Source organism: Pseudophryne corroboree, chromosome 4 (genome assembly GCF_028390025.1).
Source record: "Pseudophryne corroboree isolate aPseCor3 chromosome 4, aPseCor3.hap2, whole genome shotgun sequence".
Lineage (NCBI taxonomy): Eukaryota > Metazoa > Chordata > Amphibia > Anura > Myobatrachidae > Pseudophryne > Pseudophryne corroboree.
Window position 1 is genome coordinate 55,306,726 of NC_086447.1, and position 16,995 is coordinate 55,323,720.

The 16,995-nt window shown below is 49.3% G+C and overlaps 1 protein-coding gene across 2 annotated transcripts in view; it reads right to left on the reverse strand.

Moving 5' to 3' along the window:
- Window positions 1-16,783, reverse strand: part of ADCY3 (adenylate cyclase 3) — a 241,451-nt gene extending 224,668 nt beyond the window's left edge. For both annotated transcript variants that reach the window (XM_063915060.1, XM_063915059.1), the window contains exon 1: window positions 14,829-16,783. In XM_063915060.1, coding sequence (XP_063771130.1) covers window positions 14,829-15,503 — 675 coding nt within the window. In that variant the 5' untranslated portion in view covers window positions 15,504-16,783. The remainder of the gene's footprint in view (window positions 1-14,828) is intronic.
- Window positions 16,784-16,995: the final 212 nt, after the last annotated feature.

The following is a 16,995-nucleotide window of genomic DNA, read 5'->3' on the forward strand; positions in this document are numbered from 1 at the left end:
CTAAGGGGATTTGTACAGCCGGGTGCATACAGCACCTACTGTACTCACCATGGAGAATTGGAACGCACCTCCCAAATTCTTGGCAATTGAGACAAATGTGCCAACTGGTGCCAGGATTGGACAGACCCCTACAATTAGGGCTGTGTAACATCTGCAAGGTTTGTCCTAGATCTAAAATCAAGGGCTGGTTAGCAGACTCGCACACATCTACAGCGAATCGATAAAGGCTACCACTCCCGGCCAGTCTCTCCAGCCATTTCCGGCGAGATTTTAGGAACAAATTGTGACCATTAGCAAATGAATCAGACGCCCGTTAAAAATAGGCAACATTCGTTTCATTGGTGGGACTCCAAGAGGCACCAGAAGCATACGACTCTGGGCACCGGGTGTGGGGAGTTCCGGAGAGGCGCAATTAGGGAGGCCAATCCCGGGATCGGGATTGGCGGGATCCCGGGATTTAGGTACACAAACGGCCAGGATTCAATCCTGGGATTGAAAGCTCAAATCCCGGGGATTGAGGGATCAGCGTTGAGCGTCCTGAGGATGCTCAGACGCTGCCCGGCTTCCTCCTCCCGGCTCCCCAGCGCAGCGTGACTCGCAGTGAGAAGTCACGCTGCGCCGTCACACGCCGCTGGGAGTCGCCGGGAGAGAGCAGAGGATGTGTCCCATCCGCCCGCCCCCGGTGTATGGTGAGTTATGTGTGCGGGGCAAGGCGAGGGGACGGCCACATAGGGAAACGCCAATCCTGGGGATCTCGAGATTGACCATTTTTTAGTCCCGTTACCCGGGATCGAAAAAATAGGCAGGGATTGGCCTCCATAGGCGCAATACTGGTATCTGAGTCCTGCACCGTTTGCACACTACATAATACTTACCCCCGCGAGCCAGAGATCAGTAAGCGAGATTGGCGGGGGGAATTACAGATTCGGCCTCGGGGCCCGTGGCAGAACTTTTGCCGCTGATTCATTTGAAGTTCTAATATTAAGAAATGATGTTCAGTTATTTTATGCAGATTATTTATTTTTATTTTTTTATCTTTCAGTGTCGGCGCTGTGTATACAGTCATTACTGTCCGAAGATATCTGAAATCTCATCTGTGAGATCTAGCTGATTAGACTTTGGGGTAAACAGATTGGGCCGCACTAGCAGGGAGGTTACAGTGAATGTAACGGCAGATAAGAACCACTTGGCCCATCTAAGGGTAAATTTACTAAGATGGGAGTTCTATTTAAAATGGGATGTTGTCCATAGCAACCAATCAGATTCTACTTCTCATTTATCTAGCACCTTCTAGAAGATAATACCTGGGGGTAAATTTACTAAGATTCGTGTTTTCCCGTTTGAGGTCAAAGTTCAATCACGAATGACATCGAAAGTGTAAATATGCAACTTTTTGAATTGATTACGACTAATTTACTAAGCTGCCGTATTCTGCATTTTCGGGTTTTCCGATGTCGATGTCATTCGTTTTTTTTGGCAGTGTTTTACGTGAGTGACTTGTAAAACACTGCCGACTTTAATACAATGAATCTCGGCCGGATCTGAGAGATCCGTGCTGGGCTTCATTGTGCACTTTGTTTAACAAAAAAATAAAGTTTAAATGTAAAAAAAAAATTGCGTGGGGTCCCCCCTCCTAAGGCAAACCAGCCTCGGGCTCTCTGAGCCGATCCTGGTTGCAGAAATATGGGAAAAAAATGGACAGGGGTTCCCCCATATTTAAGCAACCAGCATCGGGCTCTGCGCCTGGTCCTGGTTCCAAAAATACGGGGGACAAAAAGAGTAGGGGTCCCCCGTATTTTTGAAACCAGCACCGGGCTCCACTAGCTGGACAGATAATGCCACAGCCGGGGGTCACTTTTATACAGTGCCTTGCGGCCGTGGCATCAAATATCCAACTAGTCACCCCTGGCCGGGGTACCCTGGGGAGTGGGGACCCCTTCAATCAAGGGGTCCCCCCCCCCCAGCCACCCAAGGGCCAGGGGTGAAGCCCGAGGCTGTCCCCCCCATCCAATAGGCTGCGGATGGGGGGCTGATAGCCTTTGTGAAAAGTGATTGATATTGTTTTTAGTAGCAGTACTACAAGGCCCAGCAAGCCTCCCCCGCAAGCTGGTACTTGGAGAACCACAAGTACCAGCATGCGGCGGAAAAACGGGCCCGCTGGTACCTGTAGTACTACTACTAAAAAAATACCCCAATAAAGACAACACACACACACACCTTAAAAGTATAACTTTAATACATCCATCCACACCTCCATATACACATACTTACCTTATGTTCCCACGCAGGTCGGTCCTCTTCTCCAGTAGAATCCATGGGGTACCTGTAGAAAAAAATTATACTCACATAATCCAGTGTTTTCGGCTCCTCGGTAAATCCTTTTGTAATCCACGTACTTGAAAAAATAAAAAAAACGGATACCCGACCACGAACTGAAAGGGGCCCCATGTTTTCACATGGGCCCCCTTTCCCTGAATGCCAGAAACCCACTCTGACTGATGTCTAAGTGGGTTTCTTCAGCCAATCAGGGAGCGCCACGTTGTGGCACCCTCCTGATTGGCTGTGTGCTCCTGTACTGTATGACAGGCGGCACACGGCAGTGTTACAATGTAGCGCCTATGCGCTCCATTGTAACCAATGGTGGGAACTTTCAGGTCAGCGGTGAGGTCACTTTCGGTCAACCGCTGACCTGAAAGTTCCCACCATTGGTTACAATGGAGCGCATAGGCGCTACATTGTAACACTGCCGTGTGCTGCCTGTCAGACAGTACAGGAGCACACAGCCGATCAGGAGGGTGCTACAACGTGGCGCTCCCTGATTGGCTGAAGAAACCCACTTAGACATCAGTCAGAGTGGGTTTCTGGCATTCAGGGAAAGGGGGCCCATGTGAAAACATGGGGCCCCTTTCAGTTCGTGGTCGGGTATCCGTTTTTTTATTTTTTCAAGTACGTGGATTACAAAAGGATTTACCGAGGAGCCGAAAACACTGGATTATGTGAGTATAATTTTTTCTACAGGTACCCCATGGATTCTACTGGAGAAGAGGACCGACCTGCGTGGGAACATAAGGTAAGTATGTGTATATGGAGGTGTGGATGGATGTATTAAAGTTATACTTTCAAGGTGTGTGTGTGTGTTGTCTTTATTGGGGTATTTTTTTAGTAGTAGTACTACAGGTACCAGCGGGCCCGTTTTTCCGCCGCATGCTGGTACTTGTGGTTCTCCAAGTACCAGCTTGCGGGGGAGGCTTGCTGGGCCTTGTAGTACTGCTACTAAAAACAATATCAATCACTTTTCACAAAGGCTATCAGCCCCCCATCCGCAGCCTATTGGATGGGGGGGACAGCCTCGGGCTTCACCCCTGGCCCTTGGGTGGCTGGGGGGGGGGGGACCCCTTGATTGAAGGGGTCCCCACTCCCCCAGGGTACCCCGGCCAGGGGTGACTAGTTGGATATTTGATGCCACGGCCGCAAGGCACTGTATAAAAGTGACCCCCGGCTGTGGCATTATCTGTCCAGCTAGTGGAGCCCGGTGCTGGTTTCAAAAATACGGGGGACCCCTACTCTTTTTGTCCCCCGTATTTTTGGAACCAGGACCAGGCGCAGAGCCCGATGCTGGTTGCTTAAATATGGGGGAACCCCTGTCCATTTTTTTCCCATATTTCTGCAACCAGGATCGGCTCTGGGCCCTACACACTTGGCGATATTCTGAAAGATATGAACGATCTCGTTCATAAATGAACGAGAACTCGTTCATATCTTTCAGTGTGGAGACTCCAGCGATGAACGATGCGCGTTCCCGCGCTCGTTCATCGCTGGTCTCCCGTCGGCTGTGCATGCAGGCCAATATGGACGATCTCGTCCATATTTGCCTGCACTTCAATGCAGCCGGGTGACGGGGGGAGTGAAGAAACCTCACTCCCCCCGTCACTGCCCCCCCGCCGCCGGGTCGCTCGTCGGCCGTATCGGCCGTCGGGCACCTCGGCGGCACATCGCCAAGTGAGTAGGGCCCAAAAGAGCCCGAGGCTGGTTTGCCTTAGGAGGGGGGACCCCACGCAATTTTTTTCCAGAAAATTTATAACATTTCCCCCCCGTTCCCACTGAAAAACATGCACGGATCTCATGGATCCGTGCATGCCTATACAAACACGGGATAAAAAAGCAGGTCTGTTTTTTTTTAGCACTTTTTCACGATTTGTATTTTAGCATGGCAGTGTTTGGCTATTGTCGGCAGTGTTTGTGTTTTGCACTTTTTAGTAAATTCCCGATTTCTAGCAAATTGCAGGCGTATTTGACCGATGGTGTATTGATTCGTGATTTTTTCCTAGGACTTCCAAAATATTACGAATGCCCTCATCACTGCCGTGATTTTTGCTTAGTAAATTACCGAGATGACACTTTGATGAAAAAACGGCATCTCGGTCAAAATCGGGACCTTAGTAAATATACCCCCTGGAATCTGATTGGTTGCTATGGGCAACCTCCCATCTTAAATAGAACTCCCATCTTAGTAAATTTACCCCCTAGTCTGCCCTAAACACATGTACATGCACACGCTAAGGGTCATTTTTTTTTTTGTTGTCAGGAGCCAATTATCAGTATATTTTGGGATTGTGGGAGAAAACCGGAGTACCCGGAGGAAAACCACGCAAGCACGGAGAGAATGTACAAACTTCACACAGTTAGGGGTGTGGTGAGATTCAAACCCATGACCTCAGTGCCGTGAGGCGGTAATGTTAACCATTACGCCATCCGCACAGCTGTATGGATTGTGGGCCTGATTCAAAGATGGACGGAAGTTCAATGCTGCACGCAAGCGGCACTGAATTTCCATCTGATTTCTAGGAGGAGCATGCAGGAGACATCTCAGTAGAAGACGCCTCTTGCGGGTTCGTGTGAGGAACAATCTGCGATGTTGTTTTTTATGGCAGAGATCGGTCACTGTGCAGGGGGCGTATTCTGTGCAGGCCCGATATAGAAGCGTCTTGTCAGGCCTTTATATCACCGTCCTCAGCGAGGGGAGACGCCGCTCAGTAGACGCAGCTAAGCATCCCATCTGGGAGATTAACTAAGTGATCTCTGGAGGGTATTTGCAGTCTAATTAGTTACACAGCACTATCAAACAGAGTCATTTACATCTTGTTATTGTGAGTCAAACTGCACACGCAACACACATAATTAAACAGAGAATAGTGACAGTGATATCATCCGCTCAGCGCAGATCCGGCTGCAGACGTTTGGCCAAAAGATAAAAAAAAGGACAAAAAAACCCCCACTCTGCATAAAAAAAAAATACTAAAAAAACCCAAAACACTAAAAAAAAAAAAAAAAAAAAAAAAAAAAACACCACAGTGGTGGGGGCCATTTATGAAGCCTGACACACGGACATACAGTACATACCGGAAGTGCTGTAAGCCATAGCGATCAAAATAGTGTTTTCCACATTCTGGGTTGTACTAGAAACCAGTGACATTCTGGTTGCTATCGGTTACAGCACATTATATGCACCAGTCCCCAGGGTGATCTAACTGGATATTTGTGTTGTCAAGTGACAAATCATTTGATGACTATTATATAGTACAACCCACACTGATTTCTTAGGGGGCGTTTCTGAATGACTGCCCTGCGCACATTGGCATTCTGTGGAGGCTGCCATGTTGGGAATGAAGTTTATCATACAGCTATAAATCAGCGGTCTGTTTGGCCGACGTGAACAAAAATGGGACAACCTTACACTGCTCAGTGCGTACAATACATGTATATCTCCTATATAATAGCCCTATTCTGTGACCTTGTGATTCATTTGCTAACGCTGGGCGGAGTTACAACAGTGGGCGGAGTTAGTCAAATGAGTCACAGAGATCTGGCCAAATCTACAGGAGACTAGGAGCAGAAGCAGATAGCATGGGCATTGGGCATGGCACAGGCAGGGGTGCAGACCTCCCAGCTTTCTGCAGGAGCTTTATCCAGGCAGAAGGAGGGAAACACACTCGGCGAAAAGGGGGCGTGGCTTCACGGGAGGGCCCCGTTTTCGTCAGTGAGGGAGCATGCCCAGCGCTCTGTGAGCTGCTGGCAGGCATGCTCCCAGGGGCTGATTATGAGTCCGGGGGGGCCCAGGGCACTTGTGACAGGGGAGCCCTATCTCATGGCTGTGCCTGCTGTGGGCTAGGGGCGTGACCTAATCGCGGCCCGCGTGGCCACGCCCCCTTATGCAAATTTCGATTTTTATTTTTATTTTTTTGATGGGATTTTGGCCCCTCAGCTAGGGCTAAATCCAGAGGAGGTGGTCGCTCCCCCCTACACACCCGCACAGGCAGAAGAAAGCAGGGAGGCTGCTGCCTCCCTGCAACACCACAGACCTGCCAATATGCAGCAGCGTGTGCTGACTGTAGTACAATGCTGCCGCTGTTGCTGGCAGGACGGGGGGGGGAGCTTCTGAGCTGGAACAGAGCTACTCCAGCCGGGGGGCCCCCTAAAACTGTGGGGCCAACGGTACGTATCCCCTGCCCCGCCCCCCCCCCCCACCTTAATCCGGCTCTGCTGCTGGAACCCCCCCATTAATCCGTACCCCCTGATGCCCCCTCTCCCTCTGTCTCCACTATTCACCGCTGCTCTGCTAAGCAGAACAGCGAGTACAGGAGCTTTCCAATTGCTCCCCCCCCCCCCACCGCCGGACACTGCGACCCGCGGGTGGGACAGCGGGACAGACCCCAAAAAATGGGACTGTCCCGCGAAAATCGGGACATTTGGGAGGAATGGGGGAGTGTGAGGGGTATGTCATACAGACAGACGGGCACCGGCTCACTGTGTGCTTGACCCCCCACATCGGCATACTCAGCAGGGTCTCTCTGGTGCGGAGGAGCGTCACTTTCTAGCACACTCCACGCTTCTTAGCTGCAGTTTAGTGGGGCACCTGCCGCTGTGCAGGTTCCGTACTGCCTCTGTTATCTCCAGCCCCGGCAACCCCACCGCTAGCTGCAGCGCTGCCACCCGCAGTGAGGTGCGCCCAGCTCCTTCACACACTTTAGCTGGCGGGTAGCGCTACAGAAATCCGAGCTGCTTGCAGGCTCTGACCCACTCCTCCCTCCAGCCGCAGCGTCTCCTGGGAGCTAACCAGTCACTCCCAGTCTCCCCTTACCACAGTGCCCGGAAGCCGTGAGGTCCGCGCCACGTGCATGCTATGACCCCCTCCTCCCTCCAGCCGCAGCATCTCCTGGGGGCTAACCAGTCATTTCCAGTCTCACCTTACCACAGTGCCCGGCAGCTGCGCGAGGTCTGCGGTGTGTGACTGAGGAGGGGGGGAGGGATGCGGACGGGCAGAGGAAGCAGGAATCCAGCCTGAGAGAGTCAGCCATGCCAAGTCTCCAGCAGCAGCAGATCCCAACAGGTTGGAGTGGAACAGCAGCAGCCAGCAGCAGTGACTCCGGTAAGACACATCTGTCTGTCACCACTGTTTTGTCCCTAATACCAATCTCTCCCGTGCCCTGTGTTCTGTCATGTCCCTGTCACCCCTGGCCTTGCCCTGCCACCCTTATCCTGGCCCTTTCACCCTTATCCTGGCCCTGTCACCCTTATCCTGTCCCTATCATTTCTGTCCTGGCCCCGTCACCCCTGTCCTGGCCCCGTCACCCCTGTCCTGGCCCCGTCACCCCTGTCCTGGCACCGTCACCCCTGTTCTGACCCTGTCACCCCTGTCCTGGCCCCGTCAACCCTGTACTGACCCTGTCACCCCTGTCCTGGCCCTGTTACTGCATACCCTCCAACTACCTTTTATGGCATATACAGTACCCGCAGCGCCTCCAGACCTCTCCCCAATGCACCACACCTCCGCACCTTCCCCTCCACCACATGCGGCACTCCACCCCTCCCCCACATGCTGTGCCTCCAGACCCCCTACACCACCCGTGGCTCCCACTCCTCCACCCCTTCACCACCCACAGCACCTCCAGGCCCCTTCCACCATTCACCCCCCTTATATGTCTCCCCCCACACCTGCCCCCCTCCACCCGCAGCATCTGCAGACACCCTCCTCCATCAGCGGTCCCCCCCTCACCCACCCCTCCCCCACCAATGGCACCCCCGCACCTGCCCCTCCACCACCTGCAGCACCTCCGGACCTCCTTTCCCATCCGCCGCAACACCCGTACCTGCCCCTACCCTACCCATGGTGCCTGCGGTCCCCTACCCCACCCCCGGCACTCCCGTCCCTTCCCATCCCACAGCACCTCCGGAACCCTTCATCCATCCACAACATCCCCACACCTGCCCCTCTCCCACCCGTGGCACCCCTGCCCCTCCCCCACCTTCAGTGCCTCCGGACCCCATCCCCATCTGCATCCCCCACTCCTCTGCCCCTCCCCCACGCGCAGCACCTCCCGAACCTTCCCCATCTGGGCCCCACCCCCACTTCTGCCTCCCCTCCACCCGCAGCATCTACAGACACCATCCGCAGTCCCCCCCGCACCCGCTACATTCTGTACATCGTGCCCTGCAGGTGCTGTTCACGCCGTCGCAAGGGGCTGCGCCTCCTTCACCATCGCACGCCCTTTCATTGTGCAATATTTAACCACTAACAAAGGAATGCAGGTAATACTCCATATAATACAAATATTAAACCCCAGAAAGGCATGCAAGGGTTAAGGGGGCGTAGCCCCTTGCGACGGTGTCCTCTATCTATATAACAAATATAGATAGAGGACAGCGCTGATTTGTTCTCTTTGGAGCAGAAATGTATACAAGAAGTATAGAAATACAACACATGAAAAAATTGTTATAAGTTCAAATAACACTTAAATAAGTGTTAAAAATGTCACTAGGTCCTCCTTAGCTTTTATAGAACCGCCGCACCCCTTTTTTATCAGTCCGAATTCCAACGGATGTAGTAAATCTATAGAGAAAGCATATAAAGGGGGCGCTCCATAGTGCATAAATGTATTTAATAAAATTACATTTAAAAAACATAAACGGTAAAATTCAACTCGTACCAACTGGCAACCAGTGTGGGCTGGTTACCACATGATTTCACACAAAGATCCCCGGCACTACTGGAACCAAAGGCCGCCCGGCTGCAGTGGAGTCCTCACCCCGCCGTATATCACTGCCGTTGGAGAGCCGCAGGTAGGATCACACCTGCCGTCGGCTTCAGGAATCACCAGCTCCGGGGTGTACAAGCATCAGTAAACTCCGCCTTAACGTGTTTCGTCATCGACTTCGTCAGAAGGCTGGAGTACCTGACGCTACGATTCTACTTTATAGGTCAAACAAATGAAGCTGTACACAATTTCACTAATGACTATGGGGGTCATTCCGAGTTGTTCGCTCGTTATTTTTTTATTTTTCTCTCGCAACGGAGCGATTAGTCGCTAATGCGCATGCGCAATGTCCGCAGTGCGACTGCGCCAAGTAAATTTGCTATGCAGTTAGGTATTTTACTCACGGCATTACGAGGTTTTTTCTTCGTTCTGGTGATCGTAATGTGATTGACAGGAAGTGGGTGTTTCTGGGCGGAAACTGGCCGTTTTATGGGTGTGTGCGAAAAAACGCTACCGTTTCTGGGAAAAACGCGGGAGTGGCTGGAGAAACGGAGGAGTGTCTGGGCGAACGCTGGGTGTGTTTGCGACGTCAAACCAGGAACGAAACTGACTGAACTGATCGCAGATGCCGAGTAAGTCTGGAGCTACTCAGAAACTGCTAAGAAGTGTCTATTCGCAATTCTGCTAATCTTTCGTTCGCAATTTTGATAAGCTAAGATTCACTCCCAGTAGGCGGCGGCTTAGCGTGTGCAAAGCTGCTAAAAGCAGCTTGCGAGCGAACAACTCGGAATGACCCCCTATGTTACTCTGAATAGCGGTATCGGAAGCCAAGGTCCGTGCCGGTCATCATTGACTGGCATAAATTTCAACATTAACATCTGTAATGCCCCAGAGTTTATACTATACATTCCGAAAGACGGGACTTTTGTATATACCACACACGCCCATATAATTAATATGATACCTACTAATTATATGGGTGTGTGTGGTATATTGGAATGACGCTTGTACACCCCGGAGCTGGTGATTCCTGAAGCCGACGGCAGGTGTGATCCTACCTGCGGCTCTCCAACGGCAGTGATATACGGCGGGGTGAGGACTCCACTGCAGCCGGGCGGCCTTTGGTTCCAGTAGTGCCGGGGATCTTTGTGTGAAATCATGTGGTACGAGTTGAATTTTACCGTTTATGTTTTTTAAATGTCATTTTATTAAATACATTTATGCACTATGGAGCGCCCCCTTTATATGCTTTCTCTCTCTCTCTCTCTCTCTCTCTCTCTCTCTATATATATATAAACTGTATATTCTGCAATGGCTTTACTAGCTTTATAAATAAATGTTGATTAAAACATATCAGTATCACTTTCTCTACACAGACAAGTTTTTTTCCTCTACGTACTGCCATGTATCCGTATAAGAAAGATTCACTGGATGCCATTCCTATGGCTGGGTAAAGTGACAATGACATCCCCAGGCTGCAATGAAACACTGCCCCTACAGGCCAATCCTTGTGTTGCTGACACATTGTTGGGGGGGGTCAGCTATCAGAAATGCAATCTTAATACAATATATATTTTGCAGTTACCAGCTTATTACAGTATCTTCCTTTTTTACAGACCATTTTATAAAGGAATTATCGACATGCGGTTTAACCCACCCAAATCTAACTCTCTCTGCACATGTTATATCTGCCCCCCCCCCCTCTTGCAGTGCACATGGTTTTGCCCAACTGCTAACAAATTTGCTGCTGCCATCAACTCTGAATTACCCCCAAAGACCCCTATATATCAAGATGCGGCGATTAGGACAATTTCACTTATTCCGGCGATGAAAAAAATAAATAAAAATCATTCATCGCCTCAATTTATTATTAAGAAGATATAACGACCGGAAGCGGGCCAACCAAAAGAATTTGTAAAAACAAATTAGTTGCGGGAATATAGATTCAAAATAAATATTAACGAAAGCACTTTAAAGCATCCTTAAGTCAGACGGTACAAAGCGAATGTGCACTCTAATGGTGGAAACTGCCCACGCAGGAAGCAGGGCTGCCACATAGTATATATGGCAGTTGTTCGCCCGGCGTAGAACCTATAGCTTACTAGGTGGCCTGGGTCCACATCATATTCTGTGTTCTATTATCATCTGATTGCCGGAGCGGCGCTATCTGTAGCATACACTGACAGATCGCGGTATTAGATTGTGGCGTCTGTTTGTAAAAATAATTGCATCTGAGAAAATAAGAGATTAATATTCAAACAGGAAGCAGAGATAACACAGCGACGTCTCGTGTCCTCTCGCAGGCTCCGCCACACAGCAATTTCTTGTCAGGGCCTAGAAAGAATCACGCTGAATTACCAAGGGGTGCTAATTAGTCACTCTTCTGTTAAACGATGTGACACAGCTCTTAATAAAGTCTATTAAAACAAAATGTCATTACTTAAAAGTTATTATTGGGATGCGTTTGACTGGCACAACACACAGAAACTTTTCGTTTGGTTCCGCGCACTTTTCTTTTGAGTAGAGTGCGCCCACTTTAATTCCAACTCTGACCCCTCCTCATTTTTACAGGAAGTGGGGATAGCCATTCAGATGACTGGAATGTTCACTGCAGCACAGAGTATCTCAGCATACAAGTTTGCTTATGAGAAGCCGTGACACTGTGACAAGGTTTACTGGAACAACTGTTAGGGTCTCAGGCCGGATGGCTCCCGTCTCCGCAGCGCAATGTTCCCTCACTCAGGGTCAACCGTAATGCTCAAGTACCACCAGCAGGTCATGTGTTATGGATTTCTTTTAATCGTACGCAGGTGAGTTCATCCATTTTGCTGGGTTAGTAATTATCCCTCCTGCTTCCAGAGATCCACAAAACATGACCTGTTAGTGATACTTGAAGATAGTGGTGCAGGCGCAGACCCACCGAGTTAAGCCACCCAGAAAGCCGAACAGATCCATATTTTAATAAAAAGTGAAATGAGGATCGACCATGATACGACGTTTATAGGACACCTCCTAAAGCGTGTCCACCTCTCCGCACATCCGGGCGCACTTTAAGTTTGCAGAGACTGTTTCAGCGCTGACCTGGTGCAAAACCTTCCTGATTTGTGGTCAGCACTCAGGAGAAAGTCCCATAATGTAAGATGACCGCTCTAGGGTAGGGATGGCCATCGGTGGGCTATCATCGATGGTGCCATCAATTGATAACCTTGATGGTGAGAAACCATCTGTAAGGGAACCATCAATGGTTTTGATCATCGATGGTTACCCTTACTTTCATATTGAGATAGCTGCGAACCAATCAGGGCCAGGGGGCGTGGCTTCACGGGTGTCGGGGGGTTGAGCCATGCTCCGTGTCCCTGACACCCTGAAAGATTTAAAAAAATAAAAATTGATAACTCTTTAACATCGATGGCAGGAAACCATCTGGTTCTACCCCATCGATGGTAACAGTAGTTAACATCGGTCATAAACCATCGATGATTTCGAATCATCGATAGTCGATGGCCATCCCTACTCTAGGGGCTAGTTGGGAATTAAGTAGTAAAGAGCATGTAATTGTGCATCTTGGTAAAACCATGCTGCACTGCAGATGGGGTAGATGTAACATGTGCAGAGAGATTGAGATTTGGGAGGGGCGTGTCCAAACTGAAATCTATATTGAAGTGTAAAAATAAAGTTGCCCGGTATTTGTGGGCTACATGCAGAAGCAGCCAGTATATACAGTATGCAATGCAGTGCAGACTAAAGGGCCTTTCTTATCAGCTAAAACCCCATGAGTCAGTGAGTCATCGTCCCAAAAATGCATTCTGTGACCATATTAGGGGTAGTGGCCCCACAGGTTGGGCCCCTGTGATAACCTAAAATGATGTTTTGTAGTCTAATCCCTTCTTTGGGATCCCCTTTGATTATACCAGCAGGGAAGGGGGTTTGAAGAAAGCGGAGGGACCTGATTTGCAAAACGTGCTGCTGAAATGACATTACCTCGGATGATTACCTGGGGAGGGGTCTCTGGGGAGACTCTGACCATTCAGGTAGGACCTCGGATAATTACCTGGGGAGGGGTCCCTGGGGAGACTCTGACCATTCAGGTAGGAAGGATGGAAAAATGATATCACTTTTTAGAAAGCAGAATTTAGCCTTTAAATAGTCCTCTTACAAATGAACGTCTAGAACAAGATGGATAAGAACAGGACTGAGAGTTGCAATATCCGGTATACGGAGTAACAGAAGCTATAAGACTGGTCCTGCAGAATATTCGCACTTGGCTGCAGAATGTTGCACGCTACTCCGTGGGAAATAAGTAGAATTCTCTCTATAATTTCTGTTCCAGAATACAAACCCCACCCAGCAGAAGGCTGTGACCCTCACTGTATACACAGGCTACAAATTCTGACAAATGCCAAGTTACAAGTACAGCACCGAAACTTGGCGCAGTAGGGGAACTTGAGGACTCTGTTGCAGGAACTTTGCACCTCTGCGATATGACCTACAGCTAAATTCATCCCCACCGTAATATCGCTGCAACTCTTTCATTCCTGGTCCAGATATCACTCTATTTGTATAAAATCCTCCATCATTTATTGTGATCACTAATACCGCTTTCACATCGCAATGATGGGTCGCACCCGGGAATTGGAAACTGACCCTTCCCGGGTGCGACCTGGCAGTGGACCCTTTCAGACTGGCTTGCCGACCCAGCAATATGCCAATTGTGCGGTGTGAAGGGTTATAATACAGACGTTCTCTGAGTATCTTTAACTTATTAAAAGTAAAAAAAAAAAACGTGACTAAAGTCAAAAAGATTAAGAAAACAAACATATATATATATATATCAGACTGTGCATGCCTGAACGGAGCAACACTTGAATTGTTCCACCGGGTGTCATCTAGCGGCCGCCAGTACGCAAAACACTTGAATTCCCCCCATAGAGGTGGATAAACAGCGCTAGCCTTTTATTTTATATATATATATATATATATATATATATATATATATAATACTGTACATATGAGCAGTGGTACTGTGTAGATACATATACACTTTAGCAGTGATACTATGCAGTTACTACGAAACATGGTTTTGCAGGGAACAAACATTGACATGGACACAATTACACTAGGGCCCTGCCGGAATAATTGGGGTAGTTTGCGGCTTTGGCAAACAAAGTAACTACCTGAATTCTACCCACCAAAACTAGAAGTATCCAGGGGGGGTCCCCATTAATCTCCCCAATAAGGCCTCAATTTACTGCTCTAGATCCGAAATTTCTTCTTATTGGATATTTGTCTTTTTTATATTTTCAGATTTGTTTTTTTCTGCCATCAGGATATTAATAATCTGCTAATTCATAATCTATCCACACAGGAGCATTCCTCCACACTCCTTACAGTCCCCTACGCCCCCAAACTTCACCGCGGCCCACCCAACGGACTGAGAACCCTGGTACCAGACACACATCATCACTCAGAGGACACCTTCACAAGACATTATATCAGTGCCAGTGGTGTGACCTCCAGAGCTCAGGGGTCTGCCACCTAAAATAATGACAAGTAAACATACTAAATATTGCGCCGTCCAACTCTCGGCCACCCCTAGAAAAAGACAGATGAGGAAAACTTGGAAATTAGCTTCAAAACTACTGCACACAGACCAAGTGACAAATACAAACTCCAGACACATTCTGGTACTTTCATAGCTTCCTATGAGACACGTAGAATGTTAATGTGGTCTCTACTGTGCAAGGTTCTTATTTATGTGGTTTTGCAACTTTTGTGACGAATGTTTGTGGTACTCACCTGGCGTAACAAAGCATTGGTGTCCATTGCTCCTTGCTGTTGCTGGGCGATGGTGACCCCGAGTACCAGAGTGTGTATTCCACAGGAAACAGTGGTGATCAGGACAATCGGGGTGAGACGTAGGGGCAAGGTAATAAAGAAAGAAAACACGAAAAAGGCCTGCCAGCCAACAGTGTCGCTGGCCTCGTGGAAGTGGGCGAAATTGAGGCCCAGGTATGAGAAGATCTGAGCAGCGATCAATATCCACAGAATGTACGGGACAAACTTGCGGGAGATACGGTCCGGTAACAAGCCAAACTTGCATAGGACGAAGAGGAGGAGGTGCGCCAAGAGCCCGACCGCGGCCACCAAGGTAGAAGCCAGCTTGTCCTGGGTGTACACCACGGCGCACATGACTATAACGTAGCAGTCGAAGAGGGCGGCGAAGACCACCAACACCAGCAGGGTCTCGTGGCGTTGCCGGCGGAAATATGTTTGGTAGAGGTTTTCCAGCGACTCCGGTGCAAAAGTCAGCCGCATGAACCGTGGCAAGCAGAGACAACAGCCGGAGCTCCGCACTGTGACTTCATGTGTCCGTCCAACCCCATGCTCCGGGTCTGAGGGCAGGCTGACCGAATAGTCCGCCGAATATTCGGCTGAGTACTCCGGCTCGGAAAAGGCCCGGTTCCGAGGCATCTTTGCGGAAAGTATATTGAAGCCTTCTCTCTCGCCGAGGACCGGAGAGATCCCTCTGAGCTTTCTGAAGATGGAAAATGTCTTGACCCTAGCAGATTCGGGATTGAAGGTGTATGGCTTGTGCAAGATCAACGGCCGCTGTCTTCAGAGACCATGCGTGGCTACCAGTCATCTTCTCTTGGCTGTCCACAGCTTTCCTTCATTGCACCGTCCCTGATGTTCGAATCCCAAAACCAGGTCGCCCAATATTTTTAATTTCTCGCCACATCTATGTATCTACAAAAACATCCTGCAATATATTTAATGTAAGGTGAAAGTGTTTCCTTAAATGGTCCATGGCCCAAAAGGCCTTCTTTCCAAGCAACGGTGCGTAGACATTTGTGTAAGCGGATAGTAAGTGATCCTTGGCTAATTGCGTCGACCCGTGACCAACGACTGGAACCTGCCTCGGGTCCTGGTGGACAGGTGCGTTCTTTGGCCTCACCAGGTTGAGGGTGCAATTCTCCTCATCCCAAGCATCGAGCAGACATATGCTTCCCTTTTTGCCTGCGCTCCGTTCCCCCTTGTGCAATCTGTTGTTTTTAATCAAAGAACAGGATGTAATTCCTCCCAAAGCCTGGATCTTGTGTCCTCAATCAGGCACGACTCGTGACAGAAACCCAGGGAAGAAAAAAATCTGCATGTTCAAATCCCACGAATACACAAACATCCCCTCGGCGACAAAAAAATAAATAAAAATACATGTAAGAAAATATGGGAAGAACGGAGTGCAATCTGCAATGTATGAAAAATAATAACGATAAAATAAAAAAAATGAGAAGATGGGGTGATGCACTAAGGGGATGGTTTAAAATGTGCAATGCACAGGTTGGTCGTCCGAAATCCTACATCTCCTGGTCTTCACCCCAGTGATGCCGAATGCTGGGTGAATTTCCATCTACAGCAAGAGGAACGGGTTTTTCTCCATAGTAGGGAAGAGAACTGAGGAGGAGAGCTGTTATCTAGAATTTATTCCCCCCCCTGGGAATCACACAAAGGAGAGAGGAGCAGGCAGATGTGTCCAGCTAGCCCTGTTCTTCATCCACAGACACCACCACAAATGGGCCTGGAGGTGCTAGCCTGTACGCCCCAAAGCTGTGACAGCTCCTGTGCCGTCCGTCACACAGGTCCTTGCAGGGATCCCTGGTCTAGGCTCAGCATTTACATCACATCCATTTTTTGCTGCTGGTGCACTGTGCATCTTCCACCTCCCCCCACCTCCCTCCTCTCCCTGGCTGTTCCTTCCAGCCTCGTGTGTCTTGTGATGTGGAATGCTCTGCAACACTTAGCCTGCCACCTGCTGGAGGCTGCTGGGAACTGCAGCAAGACCCATCAGCTCGTATTCTGGAAGGGTTACACTTACGTTCAGTAACATTTTATTAACATTGGGGGTCATTCCGAGTTGTTCGCTCGCAAGCTGCTTTTAGCAGCTTTGCACACGCTAAGCCGCCGC